Source organism: Podarcis tiliguerta (genome assembly GCF_965153285.1).
Source record: "Podarcis tiliguerta genome assembly, chromosome: 6".
Classification (NCBI taxonomy): Eukaryota; Metazoa; Chordata; class Lepidosauria; order Squamata; family Lacertidae; genus Podarcis; species Podarcis tiliguerta.
The window spans coordinates 59,293,800-59,312,408 of record NC_139539.1 but is presented as its reverse complement, the minus strand read 5'-3'; the positions used below and the strand labels follow the sequence as shown (position 1 = coordinate 59,312,408).

At 41.3% G+C, this 18,609-nt stretch overlaps 1 protein-coding gene and 1 long non-coding RNA gene across 9 annotated transcripts in view; one reads left to right on the top strand and one right to left on the bottom strand.

The window, feature by feature from the left end:
• The window catches only part of KANK4 (KN motif and ankyrin repeat domains 4), a 63,119-nt gene extending 58,317 nt beyond the window's left edge, over positions 1-4,802 (top strand). For all 7 annotated transcript variants that reach the window (XM_083447986.1, XM_083447982.1, XM_083447980.1 and 4 more), the window contains one exon: positions 927-4,802. In XM_083447986.1, the coding sequence (XP_083304112.1) occupies positions 927-1,028 (102 nt within the window). In that variant the 3' untranslated portion in view covers positions 1,029-4,802. The remainder of the gene's footprint in view (positions 1-926) is intronic.
• On the bottom strand, positions 3,333-12,987 carry LOC310680987. Of its 2 annotated transcripts, none has more exons than XR_014513044.1 (3): positions 12,702-12,987; positions 6,734-6,806; positions 3,333-6,576 (listed from the first exon to the last, which is right to left on the bottom strand). It is a non-coding gene; the product is annotated as an uncharacterized lncRNA (long non-coding RNA). The 2 variants fall into 2 exon arrangements; XR_014513045.1 differs by lacking the exon at positions 12,702-12,987 and adding an exon at positions 9,571-9,690.
• Between the last annotated feature and the right edge of the window lie 5,622 nt (positions 12,988-18,609).

Genomic DNA, 18,609 nt, shown 5'->3' with positions numbered 1-18,609 from the left:
TAAAGGACCTGCTCTGTTAATGAGCAATTCACTCAGCTGTGTACTGTTAGAAGACCCGGGAGTTTTCGTATTTGGTTTTTGTTTGTTTTCTGCAAAATGAGACTTGCCTTGTGTTCTGTCTGCCAAAAAGTGGGGTCAATAAAGTGAAATGTGATTGTTTTCAATACTTCAAATACCTAATCCGGAAGGCTGCCATTGAAAGATGCTGATTCATAATAGCTACGAAATCTCACCCAATGGGCTGGGAGTCTTTATGTCAAAGTCTGCCATTGTTGGCATCCATCTGTCTCAGGAGACAATGGAGTGCACCTCTAGAGGTGAAGTCAAACCACTGGAGAATCACAGCGCCTGCTGTGGCTGCAGAGAGCAATAAATCTTAATTGCTGCTTTCCACATTGTTTTTGCTGCATTAGCAGCACCAAAGTGACCTCTCTGGGCGTAAGCCTGGGCAGTGTGTAGGCATAGCTTAGAAAAAATAATGTGCTTGCTCCTTTGGAGAAGGTGCTCTGTTGTTATAAATGTGGGAGGTGGTTTCTTTTCTTCTTTATTTAACAGTATGTACAGCTTTAGACTTACCGTATTTTTCTGTGTATAAAACACCCCCATGTATAAGACGCCCCCTATTTTGGGGGACTAAATTTAAAGAAAACGAGGGGAGATGGCTGACAGCTTCCCCTCCATGCCATTGCGGGAAACATGCACTTCCCACTGATGCATGGGGGGGGGGGAGTTGCACGCCCACCAACCAGATGACTGGCAGCCCGCAGCTTACCCCCCCCCATGCCACTATCCATGTATAAGACAACTCCAGTTTTTTGACATGATTTGAGTCAAAAAACTTTGTCTAATACACAGAAAAATACGTTAAGTCTAAACGTAGAGTGCTGGCATAATAATAATCTCATTTTTTTCTTTCCTTCATGTAGGCTGGTAATTCTGCTTTGTCCATAGCTTTGAAATCTGCCCACACGGAAATTGCAGAGTTCCTTCAGAGCCACATACAGTACAGTCGGCCTCTGAATACATAAAGTGATGGAATGGGAAACCGATAACAAAAGACTCATTATTTTACCCAGCTCTGTAACCAATTTATATGCCCATGATCATAGCTGATAACTGCTGATTTCTCTACTTACGGAAAGGCAGAACTATGTCAGCTATTTGCATACATTTCTAATGAATGAGTCACTCCCTTAAACCTGCTTTTATAGCCTTAACCTCTGACCAGTGGCACAAATAATGGTTAGATTATTTCATTGCCTTTTCTTAATAGTAATTACTTCCACAAGTCAAGTTGTCTTGTCTCTTCTTCAGCTTTGAGCTTATCTTTTTTTGTTTCTCAAAGCTTGAATAATTACAGGGAAGCAAGTAGGTTGGCCCTGGGCATAGTTCTACATTTTCGAAGACCAAGGGCCTAAAGGATAATGTGCTTTCAGGTATGACATCACCACCACACCAAAGCTGCCCAGGTTCAGTGAAGGTACAAGTAATATGGAGCAATTCTGAGATACTTTAAATTTATTGATAGCCTGATGCTGTGTCAGCTTGTATTAACTTCAGATATATTCTCTGTACCTTGTGAATAAGGTAACACTAGGAAGTCTTCCTTCCTGCCCAGTAAATCTTCCTCTGATTCACTTATTTTTGTTCTAAGCCTGTTGTTGCTGCACAGCCCATTGACTGCTCTGTAGGAAAGTACCAGCCTTTCTCCCTGCTGCACCAGAGCATCACATCAGGGACAAATCAAGAGTGCAGTAGCACTGATGGTTGCTGTTGGGCTACGGCTATGGTTTGGGCCTGATCCCAGTACAAGGCACAAATTAGTACCAATTCTTAGTACCTCAGCAGTCATTACAAGAGACATTAGTTTGGATGTGTTTGTCAAAGGGGCTTGGATCCAACCGCAGCAGAACTTGAGAGTTGAGACTCGAGAGATCCCCACTGCAGTAGCAGAACTTCATCGACAGAACTTTGGATCCAACCGTGCTGTTGCCATTACGCCTTGCTTTTCCAGGAGTCTCATTTTATGCAATATTTGACCTTGCATCACCGCCCTATCTGTTTCTCCTTGTCGCCCACTGCTGTGGATAGCAGATGTTCTGAGACAAAGAAGAAGAATACACAGCACGACAGCATCACATATAGGGTAAAACTAGACGTTACTGAGAAGAAAGGAAACTAAGACACACAGTTAAAGTATAGTTGATAGTCATTGATTTGGCATTGGTACCACATCTTTGGGTCGGGCTGTGAAAACAGATATTGCTTTTCAAATGAAAGTCCAGCATATATCTCTTAAAGCACATGATGTTTCCAGTTTGTCTACAAGCACAGCAGTAAAGCAATACTTTTTTGGAGTAACTTTAGATAATGAGTGTTGTTTGTAACCAGCTATCTTAAAGCATGTCTCAGTTAACTTGTAAGTTGTACTGTGCTATTTATTACTATTGATTTCTATAAGTACCGGCAGTCAACATTTACTCAGCATACAGCTACAAATATGGATTGGCTAGATTATGTACAATATATATATTGGTTGTGTTTGGTTTCTATGGCTCTGATGCAAGAAGTCATAGCTAATTATTTACAGAAATAGTTGAATGTATTGGATCCAAACACACACACACATTACTTCCTGTATATTCACAAAGCACAACCATCTTGTTTTTTATCCCTTTGGAATTATCATATATATGGCTTTCTTACGTTTTTTTTAATTGAATTTGAATTAACCAGCCAAGAGAAAGCTTTGAAGTATATTTCTCACTGGAAGTTTCAGCACAATTAAGATACAGTGTGCTTTTTCATTTTTTTACCAAGCTAAGTATGTAGAACAAAATGACTTGATCATAAACTTCCTCATGAGAATTATTATTGTTTAAGATATTTTCATAATTAGGTTCTGTAGAGCTATTTCTGATTATGGCTTCATATGGAAGGTGCCTTTTGGGCAAACATCTGTTCTCATCTGTTTCATCAGGCTAAAATGCTGGAAATCCCAAACTTGGTAGATTGAAATCTGTTGTACTAATTTATCTGCCATATTGTTTCATTTATTGAGTAACCTTCCGCCCACAGGGTAGGCAGAGTTCTTCTGTGGGCTCTGGCAGCCTTCCAGAACTCACTACAATGCACACATAGGAAGATCTCGCTCAAATTCCCATTGCTCAGCCACAATGAATAACAAAAATACCTTCCATAATCCAGAAACGGTGCAACCAGTTCCTCATTTCCAGTGGAGCAGCCTCTTTTGAACAGCAGCTTTGTCAAAGTGATAATTTAAAGTTCATCCTCATTAACTTGCTGTAATATGCATCTGCTTAGCTTCTCTGCCTCAAATTTATCCTGCAAATGTTATGCTGAAAACTAGTTAAACTGGGGTGCGTGCATGTCAGATCACTCTTGCTTAACTATTTGGGCTGTCTCTGCTATGAGCAATGTTTTCAATGACCTATCATTTTAAGCAAATAAATGGAACTGTAAAATAGCAGTCTTCTTTGCTGCATGATGAACTACGTTTGAAAATCAGGTGTGTTACGTTAACTGTGGTATGAAGCATAGGGTTCTTTTCTGCAAAGAAGAAAGTCACAGAGCTCTCAGTGCATGCACACATTTCTTTAGGGCAAAGCTAAAGAAAATCTCATGTTGTGGTCATAGCAAGTGCAGGAAGCATTAGGGCTTCTCTGAAGAGAAAAAGGCAGCACCGAGGAGCTTCCCTCAGCACTATTTCCCTGATCAAATTAGCTGTTTTGAATGATTAAACAAAATGCAGTGGTCCTGATCATTGATCTCTTGCGTCATGAGTAATTTGGCCCTATAACAAAGCCATTTATGGTACTCAGTGGCTGGGTCCAGCTATAATGGGAAATTGTGGTTTCCCATTATGTGCATGTGTTTTAGCAATCACAACCTCGGCTTTGTGTGCTTGTCCCTCATCTCTCACATACCAGAAGAGGAGCTACTTCTTATTTTAAAGTAAACATTGTTCCCTGTGACATTCAGACCCAGAGAACTGCAAAGGCTTTTAATACTATGTTTAGTGAAAGCAATTCGGAATCAAGCTATACTTTCAGAGAGTGGCTTGTTTTCAAACTATATTTTCGACAAATCCATAACCTGTATAGGTTGCCTTATTAACAGATCTGAAATTTGACAAATCATAGTTTCCCAGGTTTGAACATCACAACGAACAATGGTTAGGATAAAACTGTAAGTGGCGGCTCCTCTGCCATGTGAAAGGGGAGATGGGAAAACTTGCAACCCCAAGGCTTACCACCATTCACTCTCATTGCAGGACATTACTTGCAAACTCAACCAGTATTACATATGTTGGAATTTGACCTGTACCTAGCAATTCTATCCGATCCTTTAAAAATGAATACTTTCACAATAGGTTCTCTATTTTTCTCTGTCATGACATAAACTCTCATGGCATGGTAGTCATAAATGCAACAAAGCTACACTTGTTCGATTCTGCATGCATGCACCTGTTAAGGCACAGCTTCTGTAACAAAATAGAAATTTATTTTTAGCACCAATGGGATGGACAGGGGATGCTGCAAAGTGAGGCACATCACATTTGAGCAGTTTGAGTGTGGATCACACACACACATGACAAAGGAGCTCCCATCTGCAATAAAACTTGAAAGTAATTTGGGGTTTTTAAAAACTGTTTTGCGTCCGGCTTTCAATGCTTTAAATGAACTGACACTATCATTTATAGTAACCTTCCAGGAAAAATAGAATGAGACTTGTGTGAACTTTGTTGTACGTTACTATTAAAATTAGTCATATAACAAGTTGACAGAGCCTCTTTTTAAAATCTGTGTAAGTCTGTCCTGATTGCATTGATGGGAAACTTTATAAAATGGTTAAGTAATGCCAGGTTTGATAAAAGCAGTCACTGGCTTTGAGAGGTAATCAATTAATGGTCCAGCTCTGTAGGGCTGAAACAAGCACAAAATCAATTTGAGAATCCAGCTGATCTGTCGAAATAAACTTATATGCGGTGCATTCTGAGGTAAAATAATGGTGACCAAAGCAGAGTGAAGAGATGCTTTAAAAAAATTAAGACTCTTATTAAACAGCCCTCATTAAAAATAAAACGGGCTTCCATTAGTCACACAATCTCTACAAAGAACTTGAAAGAAAATTAAAATGCTCTTGACAACTGAATGGACTTTTCCATCTGCACCACCCTGCCCCTTATTTACCTCTTCTTTCTTCACTTTCCTCCACACCTTCAGTCGGAAGTGATCCCACAAAAAATACTTGTTTCAGCACCAAGTATGGAGCTAATAGTTGCAGTTGATTCTGTTGCTCAGGGGCAAAAATATTTGACTCTTCACATAAGACATCACTTGCACAACTCCCAAATACCCTCAAGAAAACAGGACTTCATGCCTTGCCCTTTTTTTAAGGGCTCAAATTGAGCATTCCTTTCATTACTGTCCTCCAGGAAAAACACACACAGACACACAAGTCTGTTGTAATCATTAAAGCAACAGGAGGTCATTCCACCTCACATTCCATTATCAATAGCAAGGCCTGGGCTTCTTGTCGGAGGCACACACAAAATATGGGACCCACAAAGCTGGATATAGCCTACAAACACCGTATGAGGATCCAACACAGTCAAGCAAAATAAATGAGATAGAGAGGCAGCTAAAGTGATATTCCATTTCATAATGAATAAATGAGAGAGAGAGAATCAAAGATCCTCTCAAATTCACAAATGGCAAATTTGTGAATGGTTCTACTCGGAGTCTGATTAAAGGCATAGGGTTTTATCCAGCTTCAGTTGTACTCTGAGTAGACCCACTGAAATTAGTGGGCATGATTAACGGATCCATTCTGAGCAGAACTTTGTTGGTTAAAACCTACAATTCATAAAACTATATAATGCCGTCAGATAAATGAAAATGCATGCTATGTAAAAACAAAACGGTGCTGAAAATGCCATGTTTGGAAAGGCCACGGCTCAATGGTAGCTCACATGCTTTGAAAGCAGAAGGTGCCAGATTCAATCCCTCCCCTCTCCAGCTAAGGCCAGGAGACACTCCTGCTAGAAACCCTGGACAGATGCCACCAGTCAGCTGGATGGACCAATGGTGGCTTCACTTCACAAAAGTGAAACATCAATCTGCTTCCAGGTTGATCAGGAGTCTGAATTTGCACAGCATATCTGACTGTTAAATCCTGGTAGAAACTCAGTTCATTGGTCCATTTTGGTTCACCCTTATTTACTGGAAACATGAAAATAGAAAAACAACATCTATTTGTTCTGGTTATGATGGATGAATGCTGCCAATGGCTTGATTCTACTGATGTAGATGTATGAGTGTAAGTTGCTTTTGTTCATGCAAGGATGGGTCCCCAGGTTTTTTGTAATCTCCCTGCACCTTCTGCTTTGAATCCCTCCTATGCAACCTACCATGCTGTTCCAGATGCACCTGCCAGCCCTCAAGAGCAGATTTTCAGGGAGCCAAGGTCACTGTAGATAGAAGGGGGAAGCAGGAAAGCCTTGCTCCATTCAATGAATGGAAGTTCAAGTTCTAGCAATGTCTTCCATTTTCCCTGGAATGGTAAAAAAAAGGAAAGCCAAATTCGCAGTTAGTAAAAGTGAAGGACAATTCAAAATACACTCGTCCACTTTATTCAGATAAATAAATTCCTTGCTTGCAGATGATTATACGGTAATCTGTTTACAGTACACCAACCACAAATGCCTTACTTGTGAATAGTAGCCAAATTCCTCTGTCAAAACCCGCTGATAGCGAACTCCTGATGCAATTTCTCTGGAGTCACTAAAAGGGGAAAAAATAAATTCAAATTCAAATATAAAGAATCCATCTGATTGCATCCCTATATATAATAGTTAAATATAGTGTGGTTGCCATCTCTAAATAAATATTAATTCTGCAAAGGCCTATGAACCTAAAATGTACCCACCAGGCACAATTCTATTTTTTAAAAACCTACAGGACTGATTCCCGAAAACAAAAGCATTAAAACCTAGTCTCTCACCGAGACCCTGTGGTTATACACATGTTTAATGTAAAAAACAACAAGCTTCATGTTGCAATAGAAAGTTATACATTACTGGCCCCTCTGTGAATGCGCCTGTACTTGTTTGAGTGTTAGAATTCTAAAATCATATCTTAATGTTTGCATTTCACAAGCTAAGGGACATCTAATGCAAGCTTTCAAATCTTACTTTAGTGTTCTAAAACCTGAATCTACAAGTGAATTCCGTGTTGCGCCCTTGTGAAAAATGTAACATTTGCTTGTTTTCAGATATTTTCAGGAAGCAATTAGTAAAAGTATTTAAAATATACTTCTTGCCATCCTGGTTATTTATTATACTCTGAAATGCCTGTGGGCAGCAAATAGAATTATAGCATTTGCATTCATATAAAATTATACAGTCTATAATATGATGATTAACAACATCTGAATGACCTCCTTCAATTTTGCATTATGTAAGCCTAATATTGTAGCACAACCTAATATTGTAACCAGGGCTTTTTCAGGGGCAACTCACAGGAACTCAGTTCTGGCACCTTTTAGGTGGGCGCCATTGCCATTCCAAGAGAACAAGGGAACTCTGTGGATGTCAATTGGAGATGCTAGAATTCTTTATATTGATCTTACATTTGCAGTTTTTATTTGCACTTCAGCCTTTTGTTGTCTAGAGAAGTGCTAACCTAAAGTATTTTTCTACACATCATTTACTTAGTTTGATTTAATGTTTGAAAAGAACTGAAAAGAACTGTCTAAAATCCCAGTTATTGTCTTAAGACAGTGTAAACTCTCAAGTTTGGCAGGTTCAGAAAGAAGGCTGTTGATTGCTAAAGAAATATAGTTTAATACTGTGCTGTATAGCAACAACAATTTAGACACTGAATGGGAAGGAGCTCATTGAATTTTATTTATAGGCCCATCAGCCCTGCAGATTAACTACTCTGTGCAGTGAGGAGCAGAAGTAATTTATCAGTTTTAAATGTATCTTTAGGATGACTTGCTCACCACATAGCCTTCACCAGTTCAAATGGCTCAGCAACAACATTACGTACTGTGGATTAATAATAGTCACACTGTCACAATTACACATTAATTTATACATCTGTTACATGCTACAAATATCTAAAGGGCTGTCACATGAAAGATGGACCAAGCTTGTCTTCTCCTGTTCCGGAGAGTAGGATTCGAACCGATGGATTCAAGTTACAAGAAAGGAGGCTTCAACTAGACATCAGGAAGAACTTTCTGACAGAGCTGTTTGATAGTGGGAGAGAGTCCTTGGAAGGTGGTGGACTCTCCTGCCTTGGAGGTTTTCAAGCAGAGGTTGGGTGGCCCTCTGTCATGGATGCTCTTAGTTGAGAGTGGACCAGATGACCCTCAGAATTCTACCATTCTATGAAATCTAAATGTTACAGAATCCTAACTGTGACAGATAGCAAATACCTTGATCCAATAACAAAACCATGTACGGAGACAAATAGGTGACTAGTTGCACAAGAATGTAGATGGTTGGTAGGTAGGCACTTTTAAACAGCGCCTTCCATTCAAAGCAATGGATATATATTATATCCACCCAGATGCACATCTGTATAGTAAGTACTGTAATAGGAACATTCAGTTCTGTTTGTGTGCAGATCTGTGGCGCTGCACTGGTTGCAAAACAAGTAGTACTTGCAACAAAAATGTTGCACTGTGAAGTCTTCCGGTTACGGCTTGTTAACTGGAACTTGCCCTCTTCCCAAGTACTCTGTTCCATCCCCCCTCCCCATTGTGATTTTGCATCTCTCCCCCCAGCACACACACACACACACACACAGCCCTCTACCTCCAACAGCCAATCAGCATTTTGTGGCAACTGGGCTCCTTGGTCTGCTTTCATGAGAGGGGGTGTATGCCTCCCTCGAGGTGCTTTTCTAAATACTCTTTGTACTCCTGCACACTGCTATTTTTCTAGAAAAAAGAGGTGCTGGAACTCACCAAGAATGGCTCCCTTGTTCTCTTACAATGGCAATGGCACCCACCTGAGAGATACCGGAACTGAGTTCCGGCTGAAAAAAAGCCCTGCTCCTTCACCCAAAGTGTGTCAATACCTCCTTTTGTGGATGGGAGTGTTTATTGGAAAAAGCACAGAAAGAAGATAATAAAATGTACCTTTCATGATCTGCAATGGTCTGGTAATTAAAATGGTTTTTTCTTAGACTTTAAAATTGTATGGCGTATGTGTTGTTTGTACACACACACAAACACACACACACACACACACCCTACACAGAGATATAGTGTACTGTCTTGCATATTTCTTTTCCATTTAGGAAGGAAAGTTATACGTATCCATTTTGATAAGGATGTGTACACCATAAATTTAAAGCATATTTACTGCCCTTCCCACAAAAGAATACAGTGGTACCCCGGGTTAAGAACTTAATTCGTTCTAGAGGTCTGTTCTTAAGCTGAAACTGTTCTTAACCTGAGGTACCACTTTAGCTAATGGGGCCTCCCGCTGCCGCTGCACGATTTCTGTTCTCATCCTGAGGTAAATTTCTTAACCTGAGGTACTTCTTCTGGGTTAGCGGAGTCTGTAACCTGAAGCGTATGTAACCTGAAGTGTATGTAACCCAAGGTTCCACTGTAATGGGGAAAGTAGTTTGTCAAGGGTGATGGGAACTGTAACTCAGTGAGGGGGGGAAACTACATTTCCCAGAATTCTTGCAGGATGGGGGATATGCAGCCAAGGTCATAGCTATGGGCTGCTCTACTTCACTTCGAAATCACCACAAGCAGCTTATCACTTGCCAATATTTTGAAAAGAAAACCTTTCATTTATACATGCACACTTCATAGCTGACACAACATGTATGCATTCTTGGATATCCTAGAACTGAGTACAAAATGTCTCATGTGAAACAGCCCTGAGATCAACAGAACACATTTCAGCCACATTGTCCAGAAGGTCCTCCTATCTGCTTTTCTGAAAGGGGTTAGGGGGTGGAAGCAGCAGACGCCCTCCTTAAAAGCAGGCAGGGTGGTTGGGGGCAGACTGAAATGGAAGAGCTCTCCTCCAGCAAGCTGTCATGATATAAACTCAAAGATATGCCAAGAATGCAAACGTCCAATCCACGGCTTACTGTGCGGTCTCCCTGAGTCTTAGACTCCACGGAAAAGGCAAGAATGGCAGGGCCTCTGACTTAAAAATAAACAACAGAAACTGGCCCCTTCTCTTCCCAGTGTATTTTAAAGCATAACAACAGCATTCTTTCCACTCAGGAAATAACAGCAAAAATGACAGGGGAGGAGAAACAACTTTCTAGCACCACCTAAGCAACTGCAGTGCTCAAGCCCCAATCCTTGCCAGTGGCTTTGTGCGCCAAGGTTCATTGATAGAACAGGACGATACAGCATCTGGTGTGTTTTTTTCTACTTCAGTTCACAATTTAACCAGCTCTTTTGTAGGGCCGTATCACATAAATGAGAGTCTTGGCATCCACAAACAGACAGAAAACACACAGATATTCTAGATTATAAAGTGAGCTTCTTTCCACTTTCCATATCAAGTGGCAGATGGCATGTGTCTGTGTGTGAACCTCCTAAAGCTATACTAACGCAAGCAGGTCCTGTGCATCACATCACCACAAACACAGTGTCTTCAACTGGAGTCAGTTCATACATGATGACTTGATAAGTCATCAAGCGCTTAGTGACCAGGTGATGTGACATCACATGGACATACAAAGCTCCCTTATCTTGAGCCAGACCATCGGTTCATCCATCACAGTAAGGCCTACACTAGAGGTGGGCATGTTGTGGCCCTCAGCCTAATTTCATATGACTCAGGCTAATTTCAAAAATCCTCTACAAAGAATCAGTTCAGACCCCCAGCAAGAGTGATCTGACCCTCCCTTGGCATTTTGCTGGGTAGAGAGGGGGGGCACACCCACTTTAAGGTCTGGCTCCACCCACCACTAGCTGGCAGTCTCTGATAGATTACCACCAAGAATGTGTGGCTCTTGACAGAAGAGAAAAAAATGATTGCCCACCCCTGGCCTCCACTTCCTTTAAGCAGGTCGCCAAGGTCCATCCTGTGGCTCAGCTACATACTAGCAAAGGGGGAGCAATTCCATTCAGTTTACATTTAAAGCCAATTTTGTCAAACTTGCACAGCCAACCTTTGAAATTTGTACTTATCCAAATTTTCTGATGCAGTTTCCCAGCCAAACAGTGTTTACAGGAATATTGTACTAGGGATGCATGTGTGTTTTTTGTTTTTTTACATTAGTGATAATAACATACAAAAATGCAATGTATTTGGAGACGATGCTTGCAAAAATGTGCACATTAGTCACAACTGCATACAAAAATGTGTTTATCAGGAGAAATTAGCACTAAAATGCTGAGGATTTTTTTTATTTTATCAAAACGCTTTGGAAACTGAAGCAGAAATGTGGAAAACTGAATTTAAGATTGAGAAATTGAGAGAACTGAAATTGACAGATTCTGCCATCGCCACCAAGGATTGAACCTTGGCAGGAAACCAAGTACTTTGCTCTGGCACTGTGCAACGAGTCCTCTTCCTGAACTTACACATCAAATAATTTTCATGCATGTGGAAGCAAGCCTCATCTTATAATAAAAAGTGGAGCAACGACTGCCTCTAATCAGCACCTGAATGTATACAATATAAGGTGCATACCAAAGTCAGGGTATATGCCAAGATCATGAGGCCATCCAGGAAAAAGGAGGTTATCAATGTTTTTCAAGATCTAAAGAGGTCAATAGCAATGATGAAAATATCTCAGGATGGTGGATGCTGCCTGGCAACCACACCACACACTGGGGTCTTAAATAAGATAATAGTGAGACGGAGAGGTAATAATTATAAATCTCTCCAGGTCCTATCACAGAATCACGAACAAAATGTTATCATTTAATATCTCTTGGTTTCTCCCATCTGCAGAGATAAATGTTTATTGGCTTACCGCGCAGAAATATATTTAGTCAGCAGGATTTTGTTTTTTAAAAATCTAAGTCTGCAGCTGACATCATCTAAATTGTTGAAGAAGAATAAAGCTGTCCACTGTGCAAGAGGGAAGGGGAAGTCCTCGAAAGTGAAAACTGAACATGCCCTTTGACAACACATCATGCAGCTAAAACACATTTCCAAAGGGTCCCCCCTTTTAATTAATAAACTGATTCGGAGCAAAACAATAACTACTGCAGAAGTAGCCTCAACTCCATTGAGGAGTTATGAGTTGATTGTTCCCAAGCATTACGTATATAATGTAGAGAAAGGTTGGCTGATATACTCTATGAGGACAAATGAGAAAAGTCAGATGAGACTGAGATCCATTGAAACCATTTGGACCTATTCACTTAGCTGTTTCTGAATCATGCTGTTGTGAATACCCACCCAGAATTTTCACAACAAAATCCCATCCCCTGTAGCTGTTTTTTTTTGGGGGGGGAGGGGTGTAGCCAGGACTGGGACACACCGGGGCAAGCAGAGGATGGGAAAATAATAGAATTGTAGAGTTGGAAGGGAGCATGAGGATCATCTAGTCCAACCCCCTGCAATGCAGGAATCTTTTGCCCTACATGGGACTTGAACCCACAAGCCTGAGATTAAGAGTCTTATGCTCTACCAACTGAGCTATTCCAGGATGGCTTGGAAAGGAAGTACTCACAGGGTGACAGACGGTGGTGAGGGGACAGAGGTCAATGCACAGGAACAAGAGCAGCAAGACCCATCAACAGAGTCAGAGGGACCCCTGTCTCCACAAACAAGGCAGGCTCTGAAGCGTAGGGAGCAGCAGAAGAGCCTCTCTAGGAGGCTGGGGCAGCCTAGCTGGCCAGGTGGGGCTCGCTATGTGATTCCTCAGCTAGAGTAGACTTAGAACAGGTGAAGGTCACAAGCCTCATCAAACACAGATGCTGCAATCAGCATACAAAGGGGGAAGCAGAGCTGAGGTGCTGTGTTTGCTCTACTGTCCCTGTTGATAGACATTGGCTTGGGACTGTGCTTTGGGTTTAACTCTGGGCTGTATCCTGACTGCTGTGCTTCAGACTTGGCTACTTGGATTGACCCTGGACTGTGTTTCCGGACCTTTGGACGTTGGACTTGCTGCCAGGTAGGCCAGGGGTTCTTAATCTTCATAGTTCATAATCCTGAAAAAGAACCTCCAATCTCCACAAATAGTGTCATGTAGATGTGCACTTTGGTTACTAAACTAAAGCATTATTACACAGATTTTAAATAAGCTAAAACTTGGTGTTTTGGTCTTTGTCAACAGAATGAGCCAGGCAAAAGGGGGTGAATGCTTATTTTTATTAAACTTGCTTTGGTAAAAAGCAAAGGCAGCTGTGTTGGCCAATAATAAAAAGTCCAAAATCTGCATTAGGCCTATCAAATTGCACACAAAAGGAGTGTGCAAGCTTTCAAGTCCACCAAAATCCTTCATCAAATTAGAGGGTGAAGAAAACCCCAGGGTGGCATTGTTTTATTTTGGTAAGCATGTGCAGTCTTCATACAATTTGACTAGCAAACACTAGTCCAAGAAGAAGAAAAACTATTATTTCAGTTTATCCATTTAATTCACCAGGCAGTGGATGCTTTTCGTATGCAATTGTTTTGTGTGGCTTGTCTGTACTAAATGGTGAGTGTTGTGTAAAATGTTGTCAATTGCTCCACCTACTGAAATTTCCGAAGAATGAGATGCAGTGCAAGCCTATGCTGGTCTACTAAAAAGAAGTCCCATTCAATTCAATGAGACTTTCTCCCACAAAATTATTTTGGGATTGCAGTCTTAACAGGATATGGATTTCTATCTATACAGTTATATGCAGCCTCTTTAGGCATAGCCCTTACAACGTTACTTATATGATCACAAAATATATTGCCAAACAAAAAAAAATTCCATACATTATAAGAGAACAGTAAAATTTTCATGCAAAGTGATCCTAGGTTTAATCCCTAGTATCTCTAGGTAGGTCAGGAAAGCTTTCTGTTTGAAACCCTGGAGAACTCCTGCACTGCAGAAGGTTAGACTAGATGAGCCTTGTGGTACCTTCCAGCTCTACAATTCTGTTTCTTTTTTTAATTATTTTTTTATTAAGGATTTTTTGTGTGTGCTACAAAACAGATAAACAGGGAAAGGTACATCTATTGTGTCCACTTTCCATTCAAAGAGTCTTTTTCACAGTTCATTTACATTTAGTGAGAGACACTTTGGTCATAGATATCTTGCAGTTGTGGGGGTATTGTTTGTTGTTGCTGTGTTGCCTAGTGTTAGTGTAGGGGTTTGTGTCAGCTTCACACAGGCAGGTCCTTTGTTCATATATTTATTTATTTTTGTTGCTATTGCAAGAGATTAGGGGGTCCTGAGTTTGGTTGGTAGAGTTCAGTTGATTGCAGTGTGACTTGTTTGTAAGTGGCGGCGGCGGGGGGGAGGTAGGTTGTCGGGTCTGGTTAGCCATATTGATTTGTATGCTGTTTTTTTTTTGGGGGGGGGGAGGTCATTGTCCTGCTGTGCTGTGTATGTGATAAAGGGGAACAATACTGGGATGCAGGCATCTTCAACCAGGGTAGACAATACTTGGCTAGGTGAGGAAATGAGCTGACTACGTATGTCAGCTTCCTGTTTTCCTAATAAAGGCAGCTGCATCATTTTTTAAAAAATAAAAAGTTAGTTCAAAAAAACAAAACAGCAGCATAGAAAGGCTCAGTCACCTTAACCATCTGGACGTGTAGGAAATACAATTTAAAGCAATCCAAAATAAGTTAGTTTTAAAAACTAGCTAAAAGTGGGACTGCGTACCCTTCAGTGGAGAGGAAGTTCCATATCTGAGGCCACTACTAAAAGGCCCTGTGCCTGGGCTGTCTCTGAAACAGATCTTAATGCTGTGTTTCCATGGCTGGTGGCAATATGTTTCTGAATACCAGTTTCTGGAAACCACAGGAGGGAAAAGTTTTTAGGTCCTGCTTGCGGGTTTCGAACAACCATTTGGATGGCCACTGTGAGGAATGGATGCTGGACTAGGTGAGCCACAGCAGGCCCTTGTGTTCTTATGTCCCCAGGCAGGTTTGTATTGGGTGGTTCTCCTGGTAGCCTGGTTCCAAACTATATTTGGGGTTTAAAATTTAAAGGTCCAAACTAGAACTTTTGGTTCATGTTTCACTTCAGTGTCTCACATAAAAGCCCCCACACACATCAACTTTCCTCAGCCATTTGCTAAGCATGGAATTCAATGAAGAGAACAAGAACGAACAAAACACCAATCAATGTTTGACAACAGAAAATGCAGTTCCTCCGTCTTACAGGAGGATTGTTTTGAAAGAGCATTCTCACTAAATTTTAGCTGGCACTTTTCTGGAATCCGACATTTGTTGAATTCCTTTCTGTTCACACATTTGGTTAAATGGCCTGGGAAAGCAACATTTTATTATTCCAACTGACAAAAACCTGCTATCCACAATTATGTTGAAATTATGTTCAATTATGGATAAAGTTTACGCACCCAAGTGCATACCTTTTGACTGTCAGGCAGTACCAGTCTGATTTAGTATTTATTCATAGCGCCTCCCAGATTTCTCAGTCCAGTTAGTTACCAGTAATTTTATTTATTTGGTAAATACATATAGTTGTGTAAGCCGCTTTGAGACCTTCATGGCAAAAAGCAGAATATACTTGTTAAAATAAAATATGCCAGTAGGTTCCTGTGGCACTGTTCAAGCAATTTTCAGTAAAAGTAATTCAGTATAAAATAATCAAGAACCACTTTTCCCAGGCACTAACCTAGCAATTGCTATCCATACAACCCATACAGAGGCCAACTGACACTCAGTAAAAAACACCACTCCGGCTCAGCAGCCAACTGCAAACACATTTCCTAAAGGGCAAGAGGAATTGATTGTTCTCCTTGGTAGAGCGTTTCACAAGGGCACCATTACCAAGAATGCCCTTGATTTGCTGTTAGTCTCTGTCTATGTACACTTTGCCATTTACTTTGGGTCAAGCATGCTCCCACTGCTGGCTTTCACAGCCATGTACCCATGACATTACTCGGTGTTTCAGAGCTGCCCTGTAGTTTCACGACTGCTTGATGCGTTTCCCCTCAAAGAAGCTTCAATCAGAAAGGAAAACGTAAGCCACATTTACTGTGCAGTTAAGCTGAGGTGTGTAAATTTGAGACAGCCATTGTGCATGTGTGGATCACAGCCACGGCTTTTTTCCAGCCGGAACTCTCTGGAACTCAGTTCTGGCGGCACCCCTCAGGTGGGCACCATTGCCATTGTAAGTGAACAAGGGAGGCGCTCATAATAATGATAATAATATATTATTTATACCCCGCCCATCTGGCTGGGTTTCCCCAGCCACTCTGGGCGGCTTCCAACAAACACTAAAATACAATAACCTATTAAACATTAAAAGCTTCGCTAAACAGGGCTGCCTTTAGATGTCTTCTAAAAGTTTGGTAGTTATTTTTCTCTTTGACATCTGGTGGGAGGGCGTTCCACAGGGCGGGTGCCACTATCGAGAAGGCCCTCTGCCTGGTTCCCTGTAACTTGGCTTCTCGCAGCGAGGGAACCGCCAGAAGGCCCTCGGCGCTGGACCTTAGTGTCCGGGCAGATGGAGGTGGAGACGCTCCTTCAGGTACATTGGACCGAGGCTATTTTTCTAGAATAATAGCACTGATGACAGCATAAGTGCAGAAGGCAGCCTAAGGAAGCAGAGTTTGGCAGGAAGGTGTGTTTTGGGCGTAGAAATGCCAAACAGGTAATGTGCATTGGGTTAAGGCATCCCTGCCTCCTCTCTGGTGCGCACAAAAGCATGCTTTACGGTTCTTGTCCTAAATAACTCAAAACATGCTTCCTTTTGCTGGGCATGTTTAGAAGCAGATCAGAGTAAGCACTCCCCTGCCCCCATTTTTGGTAAGAGTTTTTAATGGATTCCCATTACGGGCAAAACCCGATAGCTTTTCTTAGCCTGCACCAAGTTCAAACCCTCACAGATGGCTTTGTAATAAAATCCAGCACTGCCTAACAATAAGGCCTTCACCGTTATAGAACACTACAAGGTTTGAGGCCTGGGCAGTGTCTGAGGCACAAGCGTGTTTTGCAATAGATCTCTTCAAGAGGCAATATGGCGGTCAGCGGGAACTTGAAAGTGACACATATATTTTGCTTTTAAACAGATTCATTTCCAAAAGCTGAGGGAAATTATGGGCAATTTTTTATATCACACTGTGAATAACATCTGAGATAGCTGAAAGTGCAAGATGATGATGATGATTGATAATAATAAATAATGTAAAGGACCCCTGGACGGTTAAATCCAGTCAAAGGCGACAATGGGGTTGCGGTGCTCATCTTGCTTTTCAGTCCAAGGGAGTCGGTGTTGGTCCACTTACAGCTTTCTGGGTCATGTGGCCAGCATGACTAAACCACTACTGGTGCACAGAGTACCGTGACAGAAAACAGAGCGCATTGAAATGCTGTTTACCTTCCTGCCACAGTAGTACATACTTATCTACTTGCACTGGCGTGCTTTTGAACTGCTAGGTTGGCAGGAGCTGAGACAGAGCAATGGGAGCTTGCCGTATTGCACGGATTCGAACTGCTGACCTTCTGATTGGCAAGCCCAAGAGGTTCAGTGGTTTAGACCACAGTACCACCCACATCCTAACAACAACAACAACAACGTTTGTGGGATGTATCCAGCCTGCGTATGAGCCACTCTTGCTTATTGAATTAATGTAATATTATTCATTTATTTAAAATGGTCATATGCTGATCTTTACAAAAACTGAATTGAAGGCCAAAGCAGCAGCAAACTGTTATGCAGGGGTAATGACAGCTGCAAAGGTGGGATGCTTCTAGTTACTGCCCAAACCTGATACCATATTAGTCAATAAAAGCACATCAGCTGCTAGTCACAAAGTGTCTGTTGGGTCATGGCTGATATTAAGGAAGCCACACCACACTGACCAGGCCTGAGGTACATAGAGGTAAGGGGACTGAAGTTCACCTCATTGTTTTCTAAGAGCCTCTGCTCTATACTGAATAAATTCAATACACAAATTTTCATAATGGATACCTGGCACTAGAGGGCACCAAACATACAAGACCTATACCAGTTCACTGATTATGCCACTTTTTGTATAATACTGAAACAATTCTTTCCTTCAATTAGCTTTTGAGGGATTACCTAGATATTCGTGGGAAACCTAGTGACTTCGGGCAAGACTTGCTGCTCTTGAATATAATCCTAAAATAAAATACAAATCCTAAAATAATATACAAATGATCCAAGATGGCGTCATCGTTAGTAGTAGCGTCGACTTGAGCTCCGCATCAGTTGATGCTGTTTTTATTATTTTTATCAGTTTTTATTAGCTTTTTTATCAGTTTTTATTAGCTTTTATCAGCCTCAGTACTTTATCTTTGTTAGTTGGCAGCTATTAATTTACAAAGCTTAGGTCAAGGGCCTGAGTTACACAAAGTCTGGAAAGCTCCGGAGAAGGCCCTAATTAGCTCCGGCTCATCAGGAGTGGAGATTAGACGCCCTATCGTGGGTAGACGCCGAGCTTCCTGAT